Here is a 19,378-nt window from a genome sequence, read left to right as displayed (position 1 = left end):
CACTCGTGGGAGACGGGAGGGCTCGTGGGAGACGGGAGGGCTCATAAAAACAGGATTCCCACCCACAGGGCTAGAACACGTGGAGTCCCATCGAGTCTGGGTCTACCAGACCTGCGTCCCCACTGGCCTGTGGGACCCCCACCCCCCACCACCAGCCCAAGGCCCCCGCCCCTCAGCCCCCACCCCCATGGCCCCATGGCCCCCACCCCACCAGTCTGTGGGACCCCCACCCCGTAGCTCCCACACCCACCCCACAGCCCCCACACCCCAACTCAGGGCCCTCACACCACAGCCCTCAGCCCCCCACCCCACAGCCCCCAGTCCCCCACCCCTTGGCCCCCAGCACTCAATGTCCAAGCCCCACCCCATGCTCCCACCCTGTAGCCCCCAACCCCATGTCCCCATCCCGCGGGCCCCACCCCATGCCCCCACCACTCCATGCCCCCCCCATGCTGTGCCCCCGTGCCCTTCCATGCGCCAGTACCTGGATGCCCTTCAGATTCATCCTGCGCTTGGGGGGGTGACAGGGCAGGAAGTATCTGCTGTCTTCTGGTGACTCCTCCGAGGTTGACGAGTCGTCGGCTTCCTGACCGTTGGTCCTAGGGCTGGCGTCCCCGAAGTTCTGAGATATGATGGCCACTGGCAGGTTCCTGGGCAGACTCTGGGGCCGGGGGAAGCCAGTGAGGCCCCCAGCTTCAAACTCAGGACGGCCCGCTCTTCTCCCTGGCCCCCACGACCCCTCGGTGCCCAGGCTTGGGGTTCCAGCCCCACCCGCTCCTCCTCACCAGCCTCCTGTCCCCATCTCCCCACGGGGACGTCCCCCTAGCGGGTCTCTGCCTCTGGGGCCTGTGTGGCCTCCATATGTCCAGGTGCAGCCGCGGGCCTGAGCTGCAAACACAGAACCCGCCGCCGACCGACGGAACGAGCCCAGAAGCAGCGCAGGCCCCGTCCTCGTGCCTCGGGCCGAGCCGCGGGGGCAGCGACTCTCTCCCAGGTGCCCCCCAGATCCGCACCACCTTCGTGCTGCCGCCTCCAGACCCACAGCTCCTTGCCTTCCTCTTCGCACAAAATCCATCCAGGTCCCCGAATAACTGGGCCTGAGCGCACGACTCGGCTAGCTCCTGCTGCCCGTCCCCGCCTCCCCCTCCCATCACGACCCGCCGCTAGCATGCTGCGTGTGGCACCGCGGGCCTCGCTCAGGCCGTCCGGGGCCTGGAACGAGGCCCCGTCCTTCCTCACCCAGCGGGAGCCCCCACAGCTTTCGCCTGTCCACTGAGCAGACACTCCCGGGCCCTGCCCGATGTTGGGCGCCGGGTTATGGGCTTCACGGAGAAAAACTACAACTGCCCAGAGGGTCGACAGCGTAACAGAGGCTCCTGTCTCCATCACGGGGGCCGGCGGAGGTCTGACTGAGAGAGCCACGCCTGGGCCCAGACCACAAGGGGCAGACCTTGGGCAGGGGGAGCCGGGGCAGCGCTGCGAGCGGGGGGGCCCGAGGCCACCCCCAGCTTGTCTGAAGGGGGTCTTGCCCGAAACCCTGGTGGAGCGGAGGCCTCCTCCCCCGGGACCCCACGGCCCAAACCCAACACGTGATTTACAATTTGTGTTGAAGTGTCATGTTCCCGGATCTGCCTCCGGTGCTAGACTTGCGTCCTCGGAAGGTCTCACCCCCGTTTCCCCGGGGCCACCGACCGGTGGTGCCCTCAGCTGCTGGGGTCTGGGTTCCTTCCTCGGTCAATGAGGACAGTGATCACACCTTCCTGGCAGGACAGGTCTGTGGGCTACGGGGGCTTGCAGGCAGATGGCACTTAGCACAGCACCTGTGTGTAACCGCGCGTGACCCCCGCTGCTATGACAAGGATGAGGTCCTCTGCTCTGATGGCAGTGCTCATTCATTCCCGGGACCCTGCAGGGACTGGTGCTCGGAGCTTTGTGCCATCCGGAAAGGACAGCGTCCTCACAGGCCCTAGGGACTTCGGGGGGGGGCACAGGGCATCTGAAACCCAGCGACCGTCCACATGTCAGTGGCTCTGCCGGGAGCCTAATGGTCACTATGGTCAAACGAGGAGGAGCCGAGGCTACTGGGTGAAGTGACTTGTCTAAACTCGGGGAGCAAGTAGCCCGGACGGGGTTTTACCCTGCACTTTCCAAGTTCAAAATTCGTAATTTGTACCCTGTGGTGTGCACGTGCAGAAGGGTTAAGGCCGTGGGGTATCCTGGGTGCGGCAGGGAAGGGCCGCTGCACGGGGGCGGTGACCCTGCTGGGCCACCGGCGGCGTGGGAGGCCCCGGTGTCGGGTGCGGGGGACACGCCCAGCCCCGTGCATCCCCACCTGGTCGAGGCTGCCGCTGTCCTTGGACAGGCGCCGAAGCTTGCTCTCCAGGTTGACGATGCAGGCCTCCCGCCGGACCATCTCGATTCTCATCTCGTCATTCCTCTCCTCCAGCTCTCGGATTTGCTTCCTGTACTTGTCCTTCTCGATCAAGCACTGCGAGTACTGGGTCTGCGCTTCGTCCCGGGAATGGAAGGCCTGCGGGGGGCGGGTGGGGAGGAGGCAGAGGGGTGGGGAGGACAAGGCCGCCGTGGTTCTTTACCCCGCCTGCACCACCCAAATCAGAAGCGGGACACCCACTTCCCGGCCCAGGGGTCGGCCACGTCGGCTCCCGCTCTTTTCTCGACCCCAACGCTTGGGCGTTTAAATCGCTACTTTCCTCAACAGGATGGGGGCGCCTGGGTGGCTCAGTCGGTTGAGCGTCCGACTCCAGCTCAGGGCATGATCTGGTGGTTTGCGGGTTCGAGCCCCGCGTCAGGCTTTCTGCAGTCCGTGCAGAGCCCGCTTCGGATCCTCTGCCCCCGTCTGCCCCTCCCCTACTTCCCGCTCTCTCTCAAAAATAAATAAACGCTTCTTAAAAAAGAAAAAAAAAAAACCAGTGCAGGTGATGGCCGCTATGCGTCCCGCGGCTTCCAGGAGCCCGGGGCGGCCCTGAGGGACGGGGTGGTGGTGCCCTCAGCGCCCCCAGGTGGGGGCACGGAGGGGCGGGGCTTCCCCGGAGCCACACATCTGATGGGCCAGGGCCCGAACGCGGCCGTCTGACCCAGACACCGGCTCTTGCCCGGCTCCGGCCCCGCCCGCACCTGGTCCCGCTCGCGCTCCACCTCCTCCAGCTGCAGCATGACGGTGCTCATGCGGTGCTTGTACATCTCGCAGTCCTTGCTCAGCGTCGAGCACTTCAGCTCCAGGTCCTCCTTTTCCTCCAGGTACTGCACACCACGGGGAGAGGCCGGTGCTCGCACCCAGCGCTCGGCCGCTCCGTGGCAGCCGTCTCCCGCTGGCGCCTCCCGGCCGGCCCGCCAGCCGGAGCCGGCCTGTCCCGCCCCGCATCGCACGTCCTTCTGACGCCCGTCTGGGTGGCGGGGGCCACGGGAGCCGGCCAAGTGACCGAGACGTGCCTCACACCCACCATGCGCCAGGGACTGCCGGGCCGGGGCGGGTGGGACAGGGCAGAGACCGTGCGCCCTCCCTGCCCCGACTGCAGGCCACGGAAGGCAGAGGCCAGGGGGACGCTTGCCACGATTCACAGATAACCGCAAGGTGCCAAGGCCGGCATGCGTGGGCAATCTGTCCTGGGGTCAGACCTGGTCTCCAGAGGAGACCCGGAGGGCCGGGGAGGTCTCACAAGCACGCAGGAGCACACAGGGGCTCCCTGGTGAGAAGGCCGGCCGAGGGCACTGGCTGGGGGGGGGGGGGGGGCGCCCCTCCACCCTGGGGCTCCCACCTTGTCCCGCAGCTCCTCTGCCTGGCGGACCTCCTCCTGCAGGTTGTAGATCTTGTTGACGAGCTCCTGCCGGTCCTCCAGAGCCTCCTTGCGGTCGTGCTCCAGGATGTCCAGGATGGCCTTGTCCGAGTCGGGCAGGCTGCGCTTCCCGGCCTGGGGGGGTGGTTAACCATGCTGGGTGGGGTGCGGCGGGGGGCCCGGGGGACCGGGAAGGCAGGGCACAGCAGAGCCCGCCACGGGCACCGTGAGGGCAGGAGACTCTGTGCCAGGGAAGCAGGGAAAGAGTCGCTGTCTCTTGGGATCCTTAAGCGGCTTACTATTTAAGAATTTTATCACCTGGAAAGAAGCATAAACCCCACTCCTGCTCAGGAACATCCTGATGCCTATCGTTCTGTCCTCGCTCTTATCAGAGCCGAGAGGAGCAGTGCCATCTGTCCAGACATCTCACAGGTGAAATGTGAAGCAAAGACAGGGCTGATTCCCCCGTCCCGATGCTTCCCCTGAAATATCAATTAATCTGCTTCGATTAACCCAGATTCATTCTCTGCTCCAAATCCTCACCTCCAACACCAGGCAGCCGATCCCGGGGGAGTAACTGAGGGGGGAGCGGCGAGAGAGCCTTTCTTCCTCTCCTTGCAGAGGTGTTCGGGGCTGCTACCCCTCCCCTGCCTCCTCATTCACCCCTGTAAACCGTTCCGTGGTGGGAAACGCCCGGAGACCCCTGATGTTTTAACGAATCCCAGGGAGCTGAGAGTTGAATTTCTCGGGATCTGTAAGGGCAGCTGGGTTTGTCACAGAGCCCGGGCGGCGGCCTCCGTGGGAACGGACACGAATTATGGACACCCTGTCCCAAGTATCACCTCACGTAACGGCACGCTCCCGAGAAGCGGGCGGTGTGGCCACCTTGCTGTACGGAGGGGGAAACTGAGGCACCCAGGGATGCCGCGAATGGCCGAGGGGCCCTGAGGTCGGCAAGAGGGGCTGACGCCCAGACCGGGCTCGGCCCCTTCCATACGCAGCCCTGCCCCGGCCCTCACCTGGATGATGGACTGCAGCTCTTGGATTTTGGTCTTCAGCATCTCGTTCTCCCGCTCCAGTTCCAGGACCTGCTCCCTCTTGGGCCGATTCTCAATGTCGTTCTTCAGTTTCAGCGACTGGTTCCTCTCCAGCTTACACTCCTCCTCCATCTTATTCAACCGGTGCTTGAGCTGGTCGATCTGAAACGCCCAAGGTGCCCCGGGGAGAATGAGGGAGAGGCAGCACTCCCCCAGACCCCGTTGGACTTTCCGCACAACCTGAGTGATGCCTGCCCCACCCCCCTTCTTCCAGGCAGCGACGGGGAAGGGCTCAAAGAAACCTTTCCCGGCAAAACATAGCACCACTTCCTTGTCGACGAGACCTCCTGACCTGCTAATTTAAGAGAGCTCCAAAAAGCACTGTATGTCCCTTAGCAACTTCCCCGGGGTAACTTTTATGGGGTGGACCAGACTGCAGAATGGGGGAAGGTGTCTCCCCCCAGGTATGGAACCCACTCCAGTGCCTTTCTCGGTGGCCCTGAGTCTGATTCTCAGACTCGGGGTCTCCCCTCAAGAACCCATGTTATCTACAGGGAGCGAGGGGGCCAAGAGCTCAGGGTTCTGGGCTCTGCCGCCCTGACTTGACCCCAGAGCAGCCGGTACAGGTTTGTCCCCGCGGGTTTCCCACAAAATTCTATCTGGACAAGCTTCGCACTGATGCAAAAAGAACAGCGTGAGGCTCTCTGGATTCGCAGCATCTCTGACCTAAAGAACCGACCCACAGGGCTGAAAGAGTGGCTTCGTAGACAAGATAATGACTATGTCTGGAAATGGGGCAAGTGGCGACGTGCTGAGCTTTACCCCTAGAGAGGGGAGTGCCAGGGAGTGGGACCAGGAGAAGACTTCTCAGACCTTTGTCACTAAGCGTGTCTGCCTCCCTAAACTGATCGACCACATAAAACATCCGAATCAAGACTGCTTTCAAGGGCTGCAGGGAAGTGGGGGACCAAAGGGGTGAGCACCCTTTCTCAATATAGGCTTGGCGATAGGGGAGAAGGATCGCAAGATGCCTCGCAGGCAGGGGGTGGTGGCTTTAGCAAGGAACTACTGTGGTGCCCCCGTGGAAGGGAAGCAAGGAAGAGAGAGGCACGCAAGGAAGCGGTCTGGGGCTCAGGAATGACCTAGGGACTCTGCCGGCCAGATGTTCTTTCACGTTCTAGGCACGTGTCTCACTATTACCACATCTCCAAGGAAATACAACGCAGGACAAAGTCATAGAAGAGAAACTCGTAAGTCGCCGCCACAGGTTCAGGTCTCCGAGCCCTAGCTATGACAGCACAGACACCTCTCCTCCTGGTCACGCAAAAAAAAAAAAAAAAAAAAAAAAAAAAAAAATCCTCCTCGGCATCTTGGAAGGTCAGCCCCAGGGCCCGGTGCTGGGTCCAGATCCCCAGTCCCATCCAAGTGGGCACGGAGGGCTAGCACGGCGGGGTGCTTCCTGGGCCAGCCACTTTGCCAAAGACTTACAGTGCTGGGTTTCAGCAATCCTAGGGCACAGGGGTCGTTTTCATTACTGCCGTTGACAAATGAGGAAACCGAGGCCAAAAGCCAACTCAGGGACAAAGCCAGAGGCTAGGAGTCAGATTCAAACTCAAATGTACAGGACGTCAAGACTCATGGCTTTTGACAGAAATGGTCTACTGCCTGCTACGTCACTGACTTAATTCACCTGAATCCTAGTGCATTGTTTACTGATCTGTCTGCTTCAACTAAATTGTAAGTGACCCGAGCAGAAGTCGGGTTATTTATCCCCGTGTCCCCCCAGTGCTTAGCACTGGGCCTTACACATGGCAGGTGCTTCATAAATATTCCGAGTCTATTTTCCACCCAGCAGCCAAAGTAATCCTTCTAGATATAAATCAGTTGTCACTCTCCAGCTCTCAATCCTTCAGTGGCTTCCCTTCACGAATAGAGTAGGTTCCAAAGGTCTTACCATGCCCTTACGAGCCGGACCTTGGCCATCTCTCTGTGCCCCTTGCTCACGTGGCTCCGGCCCCTATCGGCACTCTCGCTGGTTCTCCAGCGAGCACGCCCCCTACTTGGGGCCTTTTATTTGTTCTTTGCTCTTCCCCAGGGCCTCACGTGGCTGGCTCCCTCTCTGTCCTCAGACCTCTACTCATGCATTCCCTTCTCAGAGACCCTTCCTGACCTTCCTTGTTAAAAGAGCGAGCCCCACTCCCTATCCTCACTCTTTTCTTCCTTCTTCTTAATAGCACTTATTACTACCAGCTCTTTATGTATTTGTTTTCTGATTAGCATGTGAGCTCCCTGACAGCCGGGCCTTGGTCTTGAGTTATGCATCCCTGGAAAAGAGCCTGGTGCACGGCGGCACTCAGTAAATTAGAGGGATGAATGAGTTAAGCAAATGCTCCTTCCCCTTCTCCATTTTGGAGGTAAACTCGTTAATGACATCAATCATTTGGCTGGTGGATTGTTCACCGATAAGCGTACTGACCACCCCACGGTGCCACGCTGAGCTCTGCGGATACAGCTGAGCAGAGTCTTGGTCTAAAAGACAAGGGCTCCGTCCGTCTCCTCCCTGGTTTTCCCGGGAGCCACTCACTCACAGTCTAGGCCCCTGGGTTCGCCACCTCTCCACCTCACCCGGCTTTGCACAGGACTGCGAGCACAGGTCTGCACATGCGCACGGTGGCTCTGGGCCCCAGCCGGTGGCAGGGAGCCCCAGTGGGTCCGTGTGCGCATGTCTGCACATGCGCGGGGTGGCTCCGGGCCCTGCACCGGCGCCAAGCTGCGCTGGGTAGGCCTGCGCAGGCGCACGGCGGGTGCAGGCACCCCGCCCGCGGAGAACACCGTGCCCTCCCGTCCCCCTCGCCCAGCGGACGGAGCGGCGCCGGCGGCCCGTGTGCGCCTGCCCGCACCCGCCCGCGTGGCGGCCTCGAGCCCGCGGGCCCCCCGCGCCTGCCGCTCACCTCGAGTTGGAGGTCTCGGCTCCTCATGACCGCCATGTTCTTCTCCTCGCTGAGCTGGGCGTAGCGCATGGCCAGGTTGTAGTTGTCGTCCTTCACCTTGACCAGCTCGTCGTTGTAGCTGTCGCGCTCCTCCTTCATCTTGTAGTACCGCTCCTGGAAGGTCAGCAGCTCCACCCGCGTCAGCGTCAGCTGCTTCTTCTCGTCCTCCAGCTGGCGCGACTTGGCCAGCAGCTCGCACCGCTGCAGGTCCTTGGCCTTCATCTGCTGCTGCAGCTTGATGACCTCGTTCATCAGGAAGTGCGTGAGGCCCTCGTGGCCCTCCTCCACTGCGGAGAGGTGGGGGGAGCGGAGGGGGTCCCGTTGGCTCCCGCACGCGCCGACGCGTCAGCGAGCTCCCACTGCCCCCCAGGCCCCGGGCTCTCGGGGCGAGCCGGACGGCCTCGGCCGGGCTTCCGGCGGGAAGCAGACGGACACCGACCCGGCAGACGACCCCGCACTGACAGAACCCCAGATGGAGAGGCTTTCGCAAAGAAGAGGCGCGGGGGCTATGAACGCGGGCAGCAGGGGGCCAGGTCCAGCCTGGTGGGCAGAGGGCTCGGAAGGCTCCCCGATGGTGGAGCTGAAAGGCCGAGGGAGTTAAACACGTTCTAGAAAGGTGGAAAAACACTGCCAAAGCCCTACGGGGAGGATGGGGGCACTCGGCACGTTTAGGAAACCGAAGGCAGACCGACGTGGCTGGAGTCCGGAGAGAGGGAGAGGCAGAGCGAGGCTGGGAGTGTCAGCCGGGGCAGGAGCGAGTGGGCTTGGTGGGCCCCAACGAAGGCCTGGGCCTTTAGTTGGATGCGGTGGAAAACCGTGAAAGGTTGCCGGAGGGGAGGGCAACAGGAGGAGTGGAGAAAGCAGGGAGCAGAGCCGGAATGGATGCAGAGAGTGGACGGGGCTGGAGGAGCGTGGACTGGGGTAGTGGGGGAGATGGGCAGAAGGCTGTTCCGAGAACATTTAGGGAGGGAAGCTAACGCGATTACCAAGGGCTCTGGCCCAGGGATACTGGCAAGACAGTAGGCAAGGCAAGGACCGGATCGTCTGTCCTTGATCATCAGGCAGAAATGAGTGGTTGACAGCCCACAAGTGCCACAGGGACACTGTCACAATGTCATAGGTTCATAGCTTTAGAAGTGTCCTACCACCGGAGACACACACACACACACACGCGCACGCACTTCCGCCAGAGTTCAAATACTCCTGATGGCAAAGCCTCTTACCCACAATGGTAGAGAATCTCCGGGTGGGCTCCTTTCCAGTCACCAGTTTGTACAGTTCTGGGTAGTAGAATTCCAGGCTCTCCAAGAAGACCACATAGCCCCTCTGGCCCTTTGTGTGTAGAATATCCAACAGTCGGCCTAGGGGGACGGAAGTGGGCCCGGTGAGAAGACAAGTCCGGTTCTGACTGGGCGCAGGTCTCCGTAGCCAGTCTTATCCTGGGCTCACATCCCTCAGTGAACTCTAGGAAGACAGCCTCGCCACATCCTGTCACTCTCGGGCTGTATCTGGGAGTCCAGATACCGTCAATCAAAGTGCCAGGCCCTCAACAGGGATTCAGTGGCTGTTAGTTTTCCTTTCTCTAAGAAATTGGTGGAACGAGGATAAATGGAATTGCAGTTACGGGAAACCCACGGTTTCAAAGAGCTTGCCAGTTGACCGGGGCTAAAATTAACCATACAGGCCCCAGGTCTTCTGTGATTGAAGGAGGTTGGAAGTACAACAGCAATTATAGAAAATGTATGGTTTTCTGAGATTCAGAGCAGGAAGACGGATCTGTGGGCGGAGAGCTGGGAAGTCCCAGGAAGCAGGCACAGCTCCACGATTTGCGGGATTATCTCCTAGTCCGGAAACATCTCTAACCTTAATGTAATTTGCTCAGCGTTTCTGTTTCTCTCCTGATTCCACTCGTCACTTAACATTTCTTGGCCCTTCCTCAAACGTTTTATTTTCAGATAGTTCTTCCTGGGAGGTCCCCAAACTCCCTACCTTTCCCCCAGGATAGACGTGATAAATAAGTTTCATCTCGTGTTAACTGATTGTTTGGTGAGGCTGCCTGGAGCATGTGTTGAGAGGGATTCTGAAGTGACACGGGAGCCCAGTAGGAAAGCAAGCTGTGGTTAGTGACGTCTGTCGTGTATGCAAAAGAGAGTCACAGCGTTTGAGCTACTTATCACCAGGCGTACTGTGGGGAAGTGATTTTCAAACCTTTTCAACTGTGAGCCACAGAAAGAAATGTATGTTACATCGTGGCCTTGTGCATACAGGTGTTTATGCGCGCGTGCGCGTGTGTATATATATATATGAAACCAAAACAACTTTACAAACCTTACCCATACCTTTGAAGAATGTGATAAAGTGTCATGGACCCCTGGACAGTCTGGAAAAGTCTCAGGATGGTATTTTTAAACAGATAAAAAGGAACTGGATGATAAAGGGAATCCATTCTAATAAGACGCTGTTATCAAATATTAAATTTGCGATTCAGTAATAAAAGTGCTCCTTTGCCAATGCATTAACACCATCTCTTGGCTGGTGTGAGAACCACTATAACTTTGAGGGTGAGATGAGTGTAAATGGTGTTTTGGAAGAGCTGTAACAGCTGCAGTGAGGTATGAAGTCTGTAATTCTTATTGTTGCCATACAGCATCACAGGCACTGCTAATCACTACCGTGATTTACTGCCTACCTACATTCATAATTGATGGAGACGCTAAATCTCACTTTAGGCTAGTAATATGAAGATGCAACCCCCCCCCCCCCATCCAAGTTCACGGACCCTCTCAATTCTGCATAGAGTTTGGTTGGGGGGACGGGGTGGGCAGAAGTCTGTTGACGCCTGTTTAAAAATCCCTGACCTGGAGACATTTGGCCTTGGTACAGCCCACTAGAGCGCATTTCCTGAAGCTGTCACAAGAGGTCACCCCCCTCTCCCCCGGGGGGTTCCTAAGGTCACCTGCCCGGTTGATCTTGGACGGCAGCATGGGTGCACTGAGCACTTCGTCCTCATCCTGCTCATCGATGACCTTGCACTGGCGCAGGTAGGGGGTGAGCTTGGCTGGGTTGATGTAGCGACTCAACATGTGCCGGTTGCACTCCACGTTCTCCCACAAGGCGTCCTCCTCATCCTTCAGTGTCTCCATATAGTCGTCCGTCTCTGGCCCTCCTCCTTTTTTGGACGTAAGCCCCGACAAGGTTAATAAAGGAGCCTCCCTGGAATAGCTCCATGAACTCTTTTAGCGTGAGCTCTAGAATATGTTGTTGAGTTAAAAAAAAGTAGACCCAAGTACATATGGCATTTTACCTCTTATTTCGGAATGGAAAGGACACGAACGCAGATATATTTTTCTTACATGCTACACATAAACAATGGACAAATAAGCCATAAAATTTTTAAAAAATTATTTATGGAGAGAGGGCGGAAGTTTTGCAGTTGGAATATATCCTTTCCATCCAAGTTTTTATATCTTACTAAGAATTTATCTTCCCCCAAACAATATATAGTATTGTTTTTTGTTTTACAATTTCACGTAAAAGACATCATATTGTATGCTTCCTTGTTTCCTTCTTGAACTTGCTTTTTTCTTTCTACATCTTTTGAGATTTATCTACCTTGATACATACAGGTCTAATTCATTTTTTTTTAAAGAAACAGTTTTATTGAGATATAATTCATGTGCCATACGATTCACCTTTTAAAATCCAATGGGTACAATCCAGTAGTTTTTAGTATATTCACAGAGTTGTGCAACCATTACAATTAATTTTAGGACATTTTCATCATCAACCCCAAAAGAAACGCCATCACCCCATTAGCTGTCTCCTCCCCTTCTCCCTCCAGCACCTGCCCCCCAGTGGGAGGCACCCACTAATCTACTTTCTGTCTCTACAGATTTATCTATTCTGGATGTTTCATAGGAGTGGAATCACATGACAGATGGTCTTCTGTGACTGGCTCCTTTCACTGAGCAGAACGTTTTTTAAAAAATTAAAAAAAATTTTCATGTTTATTTTTGAGAGAGAGCGAGCGAGACAGAGCGAGAGAGAGACGTAGTGTCGGCAGGGGAGGGGCAGAGGGAGAGGGAGACACAGAATCTGAAGCAGCTCCAGGCTCTGAGCTGTCAGCACGGAGCCCCACGCGGGACTCGAACCCACGAACCGTGAGACCAACCGTGAGACCACGAACTGAGCTGAAGTCGGACGCTTAACCGACTGACCCTCCCAGGCACCTCGAGTAGAACATTTCGACGGCTCATCCATGCTGTAGCATATTTCAACACTTCATCTCTTCCTACTGATGATTAATTTTTCACTGTATGGCCACATCACATCGTTTATCCATCCACTGGTGAACGTTTGGGTGGCTTCTATTTATTGGCTATTATAAATTAGGTTGTTATGAAGAGACATGTATGGGTTTTTGTGTAGACCTATGTTTTTATATGCCGTGGGCAGATACGGAGATGGGGGAAAAGCTGAGCCACACGGAAAGCCCACGGTTTACATTCTGAGGAACTGGCAGAGTGCCTGCACCAATTTACATTCCTGCTAGCAATGTCCGAGGGCTCTGTTACCCACATCCTTGCCAACACTTGTGGTTGTCTGTCTTTTCACTCTGGCCATCTGCGTGGGTGGGAAGTGGTAGGTCAGGGTGGTTTTCATTCGCATTTCTCTAATGACTAATGACATTGAGCATCCTTTCATGTGCATATTGACCATCTGTGTTCAAACCCTTTGTCCATTTTTAAATTGGGTTGTTTGTCCTTATTATTAAGTGGTAGGAATTCTTTATGTGATCTGCATTAAGTCCCTCCTCAGATACGTGATTTGTAAGCATTTCCTCCCATTCTGTTGGTTATATTTTCACTTTCTTAAAGGGTTTATTTGCAGCACAAAAGCTTTTAGTTGTTTTTTTTTTTTAATTTTTAAACGTTTTTATTTATTTTTGAGAGACAGAGGGAGACAGAGTGTGAGCAGGGAAGGGGCAGAGAGAGAGAGAAAGACACAGAATCTGAGGAGGCTCCAGGCTCTGAGCTGTCAGCACAGAGCCCGACACGGGGCTCGAACTCACAAGCCATGAGATCATGAGCTGAGCTGAAGTCAGACGCTTAACCGACTGAACCACTCAGGCGTCCCCAAAAGATTTTAGTTTTGATGTAGTCCAGTTTATTTGGTGTATATCTAAAAGACCATTGCCTAACTCAAGGCTATGAAGAATTGCTTCTATTTTTTTCTAAGAGTTTTATCCTTTTAGCCCTCACATTTATGCCCATGATGCATTTTGAATTAATATTTGTCTATGGTGTGAGGTAAAGGTTCCAATGTTTCTTTTTTTTTTAAGTTTATTCATTTATTTTGAGAGAGAGAGAGCGTGAGTCAGGGAGGGGCAGAGAGAGAGGGACTCAGAGAATCCCAAACAGGCTCTGAGCTGTCAGCATGGAGCCTGATGCAGGGCTCAAACTCATGAACCGTGAGATCATGACCGGAGCTGAACTTGGACACTTAACTGACTGAGCTGCCTAGGCACCCCTCAACTGTGTTCTTTTCAGGTGGATACTTAATTGTCCCAACATAATTTATTGAAAAGATTATTCTTTCCCCATTGAATGGCCTTGGCACCTTTGTCAAAAATCAACTTGTGTTTATTTCTGGGCTCTCACATCTATTGCATCGGCCTATATGTCTATTTATGCTAGCATCACACTGTCTTTGTTACCGTAGATGTGTAGTGAGTTTTGAAAAGTATGAGTCCTCTGACCTCGTTCCTTCTTTTTAATATTGTTTTGGTTAGTCACAGCCCCTTGCAATTCCATATGAATTTAAGGATCAATCTGCGAGAAAAAGTACTGGGGATTTTGCTGCTGAACCCACTGAATATGTAGATACACTTGGAGAGTATTATTATCTAGGTGTATTGTCTTATGGTCTATGAAGACGTGGTGTCTTTTCATTTATTTAGATCTTTCATTTCTTCCAGCAATGTTTTGTAGTTTTCAGGGTACAAGTCTTGAACTTCTTTTGCTAAATGTGTTCCGAAGTATTTTATTCTTTTTGATGACACCGTAGACGTGAACTATTTTCTTCATTTCATTTGTGGGATGTTCACTGCTAGCGTATAAACACACAATTGATTTTTCTCTATTGATCTCTTATCCTGCAATGTGACCAAAATGATTTCCTAGTGCTAATAGTTTGCTAGTGGAATCCCTACGATTTTTCTCTATACGAGATAATGTCATCTACAGTTGGAGATAGTTTTACTTCCTTCTTTTCAATCTGGATGCCTTTTAATTCTTTTTCTTGTCTAATTGCCCTGGCTAGCACCTCCAGCACAATGCTAAATAGGAGTGGCAAGAATAGATAAACTTGTCTTGTTCTTAATCTTAGGGGAAAAGCATCAATTCTTTTGTCATTAAGTATAATGCTGTTTGGTTGGGGGGGTATAAGTGTGGAGGGAGTTTAGATACCCTTTATCAGGTTGGGAGATACCCCTTACATTCCTGGTTTGTTGAGCGCTTTTGTCATGAAAGGGCATTTGATGTTAGTGCTTTTTCTGCATCCATTAGGATTGCCATGTGGCTTTTGGTTTTGATTCTGTTAATACGGTGTATTACATTAATTGATTTTCAGGCACTAGAAAAACCTTGCATTCTTGATATAAAGCCCACTTAGTCATGGTGTGTAATTATTTTTATATGCTGTTGGATTCAATTTGGTAGCATATTTTTGAGGATTTTTGCATCTTTGTTCATAAGAGATATTAATCAGTAATTTTTTTTTTTTTTACTTGCGATGGTTTTGATATTGGGGTAATACTGGCCTCATAGAATAGTTGGGAAATGTTCCCTGTTTTTCTATTCTTTGGAAGAGTGTGTGTGAAGAGTTTTCTCCTTTGTTTGGTAGAATTCACCAGGGAGGACATCTGGGCCCAGGCTCTTCTTTGCAGGCAGGTTTTTGATTACTAATTCTTTACTTGTTACAGGTCTGCTCAGATTTCCTGTGTTCCTTGAGTCAGTTTCAGTAGTTCGTGTCTTTGGAGGTATTTGTCCATTTCATCTGTTGTCTAATTTATTGGAAACAGTTGCCCATATTACTCCTGTATAGCGTTTTTATTTATGTAAGGTTGGTAGTAATGTTCTCTCTTTTATCTCTGATTCTGCTAATCAGAATCATGTTCTCCTGGAGCTACGTGCCCTTGAAACTCTAATGAGGGATGTTTTGCCTTAATTAGGGGGAACAAAGTATTTTAACTTCTCACTGTCCCTGCCATCATATTTTGAAACCAGGGCTTCTCTCTTCTCAGTTCCTGGCCTGTCATTCTTATGAGAGTGAGAGAGAGAGAGAGAGAGAGAGAGAGAGGGAGGGAGGGAGGGAGGGAGGGAGGGAGGGAAGGGGGGAGGGAGTGAGAAGCAGAGGGGTGAGGGAGAGGAAGGATACAAGGGGAGGGGGAGGGAAAGGGGGAGGGGGAGAGAAGGGGGAGACCTCTTTCTTTTTCCCTTGGTCGGTCTAGCTAAAGTTTGTCAATTTTGTTATTTCAAAGAACATCTTTTTACCTGAAACTAGTGTAACATTGTGTGTCGAATATTCTCAAGTAAAAAAAATAATAAAAACCAAGAAGAACCAACTTTTGGTTTTACTGCCTTCTCTCTATTGCCCTCCTCTAAGTCACTTATTTCTGTACTAATCTTTATTATTTCCTTCCTCCTGCTTACTTTGGGTTTAGTTTGCTCTTCTTTTTCTAGTTTCATAAGGTGAAAAGCTAGGCTACTGACATCTTTTTAAATAAAAACACTGGGGCTACGAATTTCCCTTCAAGCACCACTTCAGCTGCATCCCTTACGCTTCGGGACGGTGCGTTTTTATTTTCATTCACCTCAAAGTTGTCTAATTTCTTTTCTGATTCCATTTTTGACCCACTAGTTATTTAGGAATGTGATGTTTACGTCCCCCCGTGTTTGTGAATTCCCCAAATCTCTCTGTTATTTATTTCCAATTTAATGCTATTGTGGTTGGAAAACGTACTCTGTATCATTTCAATCCTTTTAAGCTCGTTGACACTTGTCGTGTGGACCAGTGTGTGATCTACCTGGGACCGTGTTCCAGGTGCGTGCTTAAGAAGCAGGTGTCCTGCCGCCGTTGGGTGGAGTGCACTATGGATGTCAGTTACGTCTAGTCTGTGCACATGGTTGTTCGAGTCCTCTGTTTCCTTGTTGGTCTTCTAGCCAGTGGTTCCATCCGTTATTAAAAGTAGGGCATGAATGCCTGTGACCATTCAGTTAATTGTTCAGTTTGACTGTTTTATGTATTACTCCATTGCAAAAATCTGCTATAATTTTTTTACCCATTTCTCTTCTGATAAATGTTTAATTTTCCCCAATGTTTTACGTGGACGCTTGGCACTGTTTGTAGGAGGAAACAATGGAAGCATCTGAGACACTTACCGGTAGGTACTCCACAATCCTTTTGTACTATTGAGTAACATCTTAAAAAAAAATTTTTTTTTAACGTTTGTTTATTTTTGGGAGAGAGAGAGAGAGAGCGAGCACAAGAGGGGGAGGGGCAGAGAGAGAGGGAGACACAGAATCCGAAGCAGGCTCCAGGCTCCGAGCTGTCAGCACGGACCCGACGCGGGGCTCAAACCCACGAACTGAGACATGACCTGAGCCAAAATCGGATGCTTACCCGACTGAGCCATCCAGGCGCCCCCCAATGGAATAACATCTTAAAGGGATGTGGTGACATAAAAACATTCTAAGACATACTGGGTTTTAAAAAGGCAAGTTTCAGGGGCACCTGGGCGGCTCAGTCAGTTAAGCGTCCGACTCTTGGTTTTGGCTCAGGTCATGATCTCGTGGTTCGTGGGTTCGAGCCCCACGTCGGGCTCCTTGCTGATGGTGTGGCGCCTGCGTGGGATTCTCTCTCTCTTCCTCTTTCTGTCCCTCCCCCAACCCCTCTCAAAATAAAGAAAGAAAACTTAAAAAAAAAAAAACAACAAGGCAGGTTTCAGAATACATACATGTGGCATAATAATAATAATTAAAAAAAATTGGTCTTCGTCCTGGCTCTTGTCGCAGGCTCCCAGGACTTGTGGAACCCTCTGAGTGATGAGTGTCCTCTGATGGTAATGAGGTGACTCCTGGCTAAGGGGCCCCGAGATACCTTCCAGTGGCGGCTAGAGGCCAGGAAAACCATGTGCTTAGAGGGCTGTGACTTTCAGCCCCACATCCCTACCTCCAGGGAGGGGAGAGAGGCTGCAAAATGAGTTCAGTCATCAGGAGTGAATGATTTAATCAATCATGGCTATGTTAATGAAACCCTGTTAAAAATCCTTCAACGGTGGGGTTCAAGGAGCTTCTGAGTGGGCGAATAAATGTGCCATCTGGGGGCGTGGCACACCTCAACCCCGTGGGGCAGAGGTTCCCACACTCGGGCCCCTTCTGGACTCCACCCTCTCTAGCCTTCTCGTGCTGCTCTTTGCACCCCTTAAACTGTAATAGGAAGTATAACGTCCTTCTGGGGTGTGTGAGTCATTTCAGCAAAGTGCTGAACCCGACAAGGGGCCATGGGAACCTCGGATTTGTGTAGAGCCACGTAGGTAAGTCTCCACCAAGCAAGACTGTGATCCTACGGGTGTGCGCGCGTGCACGCAGAGAGAGGGAAGGGAGGGAGGAAGGGAGAGAAGAGGTTCCAGAGAACCCGATGATACCGACTGCATCCCGGAAGAGGGATGCAAGTTCAGAAGTTAGGGCTCACGGAGGGTTCGGACATCATGTCGTCTTAGTATTTACAACAGAGCACGTATCAGTGCGTTACTTGTACGGTCTGGGTGAAAAAAAAGTGAACAGAGACGACGGCCACATGAGGCGCGGCAGACACATCAGTGTCCTCTGTTTGTCCCCCACTCACGTCTCAGAGGACCACGGCGCTGATTGCTTGTTTGCACCAAGTAAGCCCTCTGGCCCGCGGACTGACCTGCCTCACCGAGGACCGGTCCACGGGCTGGGGGTGTCATGCGGGGCCAAGGAGACAGTGGGGGGGGATCCGGGCAGAAGGCGGCGTGGGCGTGAGCAGAGCTGGCTCGCCGTGGGGCCGAGGCGCGGGCAGCTGGAGGCCGCGGAGGCAGAGAAGGTGAGGCGGGCAGAGGGGGCCGGCCCGTGGAGTGAGGCCTTGGGGAGACGCTCCCCAGGCCCAGGAGACGCGGCAGGAGCGGTCTCTCTCCTTCCGGCCCCCTCGGCCTTGGCCGCGTGTGCTGCCCGGTCCCTGCCGTAGGCCCCCGAGGGTCTCCCCGTGGATTGGAGCTGCTGAAAGCGGGGGTTCCGTATACACAACCCGAAGAACGCAAGGGACCACACCTATCTGACGTCACAAGCAACCGCTTTAAGCTAATTAAAAGCGAGGACCCAGGGGCGCCTGGGGGGCTCAGCCGGTTAAGTGTGCGGCTTCGGCTCAGGTCGTGACCTCATGGTTTATGAGTTCGAGCCCCGCATCGGGCTCTGTGCTGACCGTGTGGAGGCTGCTTGGGATTCTCTCTCTCTCTCTCTCTCTCTCTCTCTCTCTCTCTGTCCCTCCCCCACTTGTGCTCTTTCTCTCTCTCAAAGTAAATAAACAAACTTTATTAAAAAAAGCGAGGACCCAGTCCCCACTCTATCCAGGGAGCTTTCCACAGACAACAACCCTGGCTTTCAGGCCTAAGTCTCGACCGCTACGAGCCCTCTGGCCGATACGACGCATGGCCAGCCGGGCCACGTGGTGGCCTTGGGGTTCGGTGCCACGTGACCGGGCCCACCGCAGCTGCTCACCCTGACCCACAGTCATACGACCATCTCTATTCACAAAGCAGAACGTACTTACCTAGTCTATTTTTAAAGACTCAATATCCTAAGCACGCGATTCGACACATTTAGCGAGCATGTGGCAGCCACTGATGTTGTCCACCCGTGTCCCCCCACCCCTCCTGCTTAGAGAATCCTCAGGTTTTTCAGGAATCAGCTGCCTTGTGCTTCAGGGAGGCCAGGCATCTTCTGAGCTGCAGGGAGCAGACCTCGTTTGGTCTGTACCTGTGGTTTAAGAAGCACGTGAAGGGCATTGTGCCACACACAAGCTGGGGCAGGGAGGGGTGGGGAACGTGTGCCGGGGGCAGTTGCCATGCCTTTCCTGGATCTTCGACAGGGACGCAAGGAAGGAACACTGTCATCCAGCTTTTGGATGTTAGCAGGTGAAGGTGTGTGTGATGCTGGGGGTTGTGCAGCCACCCTGTGACCTGAGGACTCAACCTGAGAACCAAAGCTAACACCCCCAGCATGGCAGAGGAAAAAGACGCAGAGAACCTGGGTCCTCGATGTCACCTCCTGGGCACTGAATCCACCCCCAGACCTCTCCCACCACTGGGCTCACACACAATACAATCGAATGCTAAGTCATTGAAAACTGGATTAACTATTAACGCACCCCAAAGCCTCCTGACTAGTGAATAGTATCCACTTAATACAGAGACTAGCTAAGCACAGTGCACTGAGAACCCGGTGCTCAGAGGCTTACGCTTGTTAAGAGAATCAAA

The 19,378-nt window shown here is 53.6% G+C and overlaps 1 protein-coding gene and 1 non-coding gene across 8 annotated transcripts in view; one reads left to right on the top strand and one right to left on the bottom strand.

Moving 5' to 3' along the window:
* The window catches only part of CARD11 (caspase recruitment domain family member 11), a 136,110-nt gene that overhangs the window by 23,398 nt on the left and 93,334 nt on the right, over nucleotides 1–19,378 (bottom strand). For all 7 annotated transcript variants that reach the window (XM_027042336.2, XM_027042337.2, XM_053213001.1 and 4 more), the window contains 8 exons: nucleotides 10,778–10,990; nucleotides 9,045–9,182; nucleotides 7,783–8,108; nucleotides 4,814–4,993; nucleotides 3,777–3,929; nucleotides 3,136–3,261; nucleotides 2,333–2,530; nucleotides 485–661 (listed from right to left, as the gene is read on the bottom strand). In XM_027042336.2, the coding sequence (XP_026898137.1) occupies nucleotides 485–661; nucleotides 2,333–2,530; nucleotides 3,136–3,261; nucleotides 3,777–3,929; nucleotides 4,814–4,993; nucleotides 7,783–8,108; nucleotides 9,045–9,182; nucleotides 10,778–10,990 (1,511 nt within the window). The remainder of the gene's footprint in view (nucleotides 1–484; nucleotides 662–2,332; nucleotides 2,531–3,135; nucleotides 3,262–3,776; nucleotides 3,930–4,813; nucleotides 4,994–7,782; nucleotides 8,109–9,044; nucleotides 9,183–10,777; nucleotides 10,991–19,378) is intronic.
* On the top strand, nucleotides 2,729–2,813 carry TRNAW-CCA (transfer RNA tryptophan (anticodon CCA)). The gene is given in 2 exon segments: nucleotides 2,729–2,765; nucleotides 2,777–2,813. It is a non-coding gene; the product is annotated as a tRNA-Trp (tRNA).

This window comes from Acinonyx jubatus, chromosome E3, assembly GCF_027475565.1.
Source record: "Acinonyx jubatus isolate Ajub_Pintada_27869175 chromosome E3, VMU_Ajub_asm_v1.0, whole genome shotgun sequence".
Taxonomy (NCBI): Eukaryota; Metazoa; Chordata; class Mammalia; order Carnivora; family Felidae; genus Acinonyx; species Acinonyx jubatus.
Note: the sequence above shows the minus strand (reverse complement) of the source record. Positions and strands in the feature narration are given on the sequence as shown.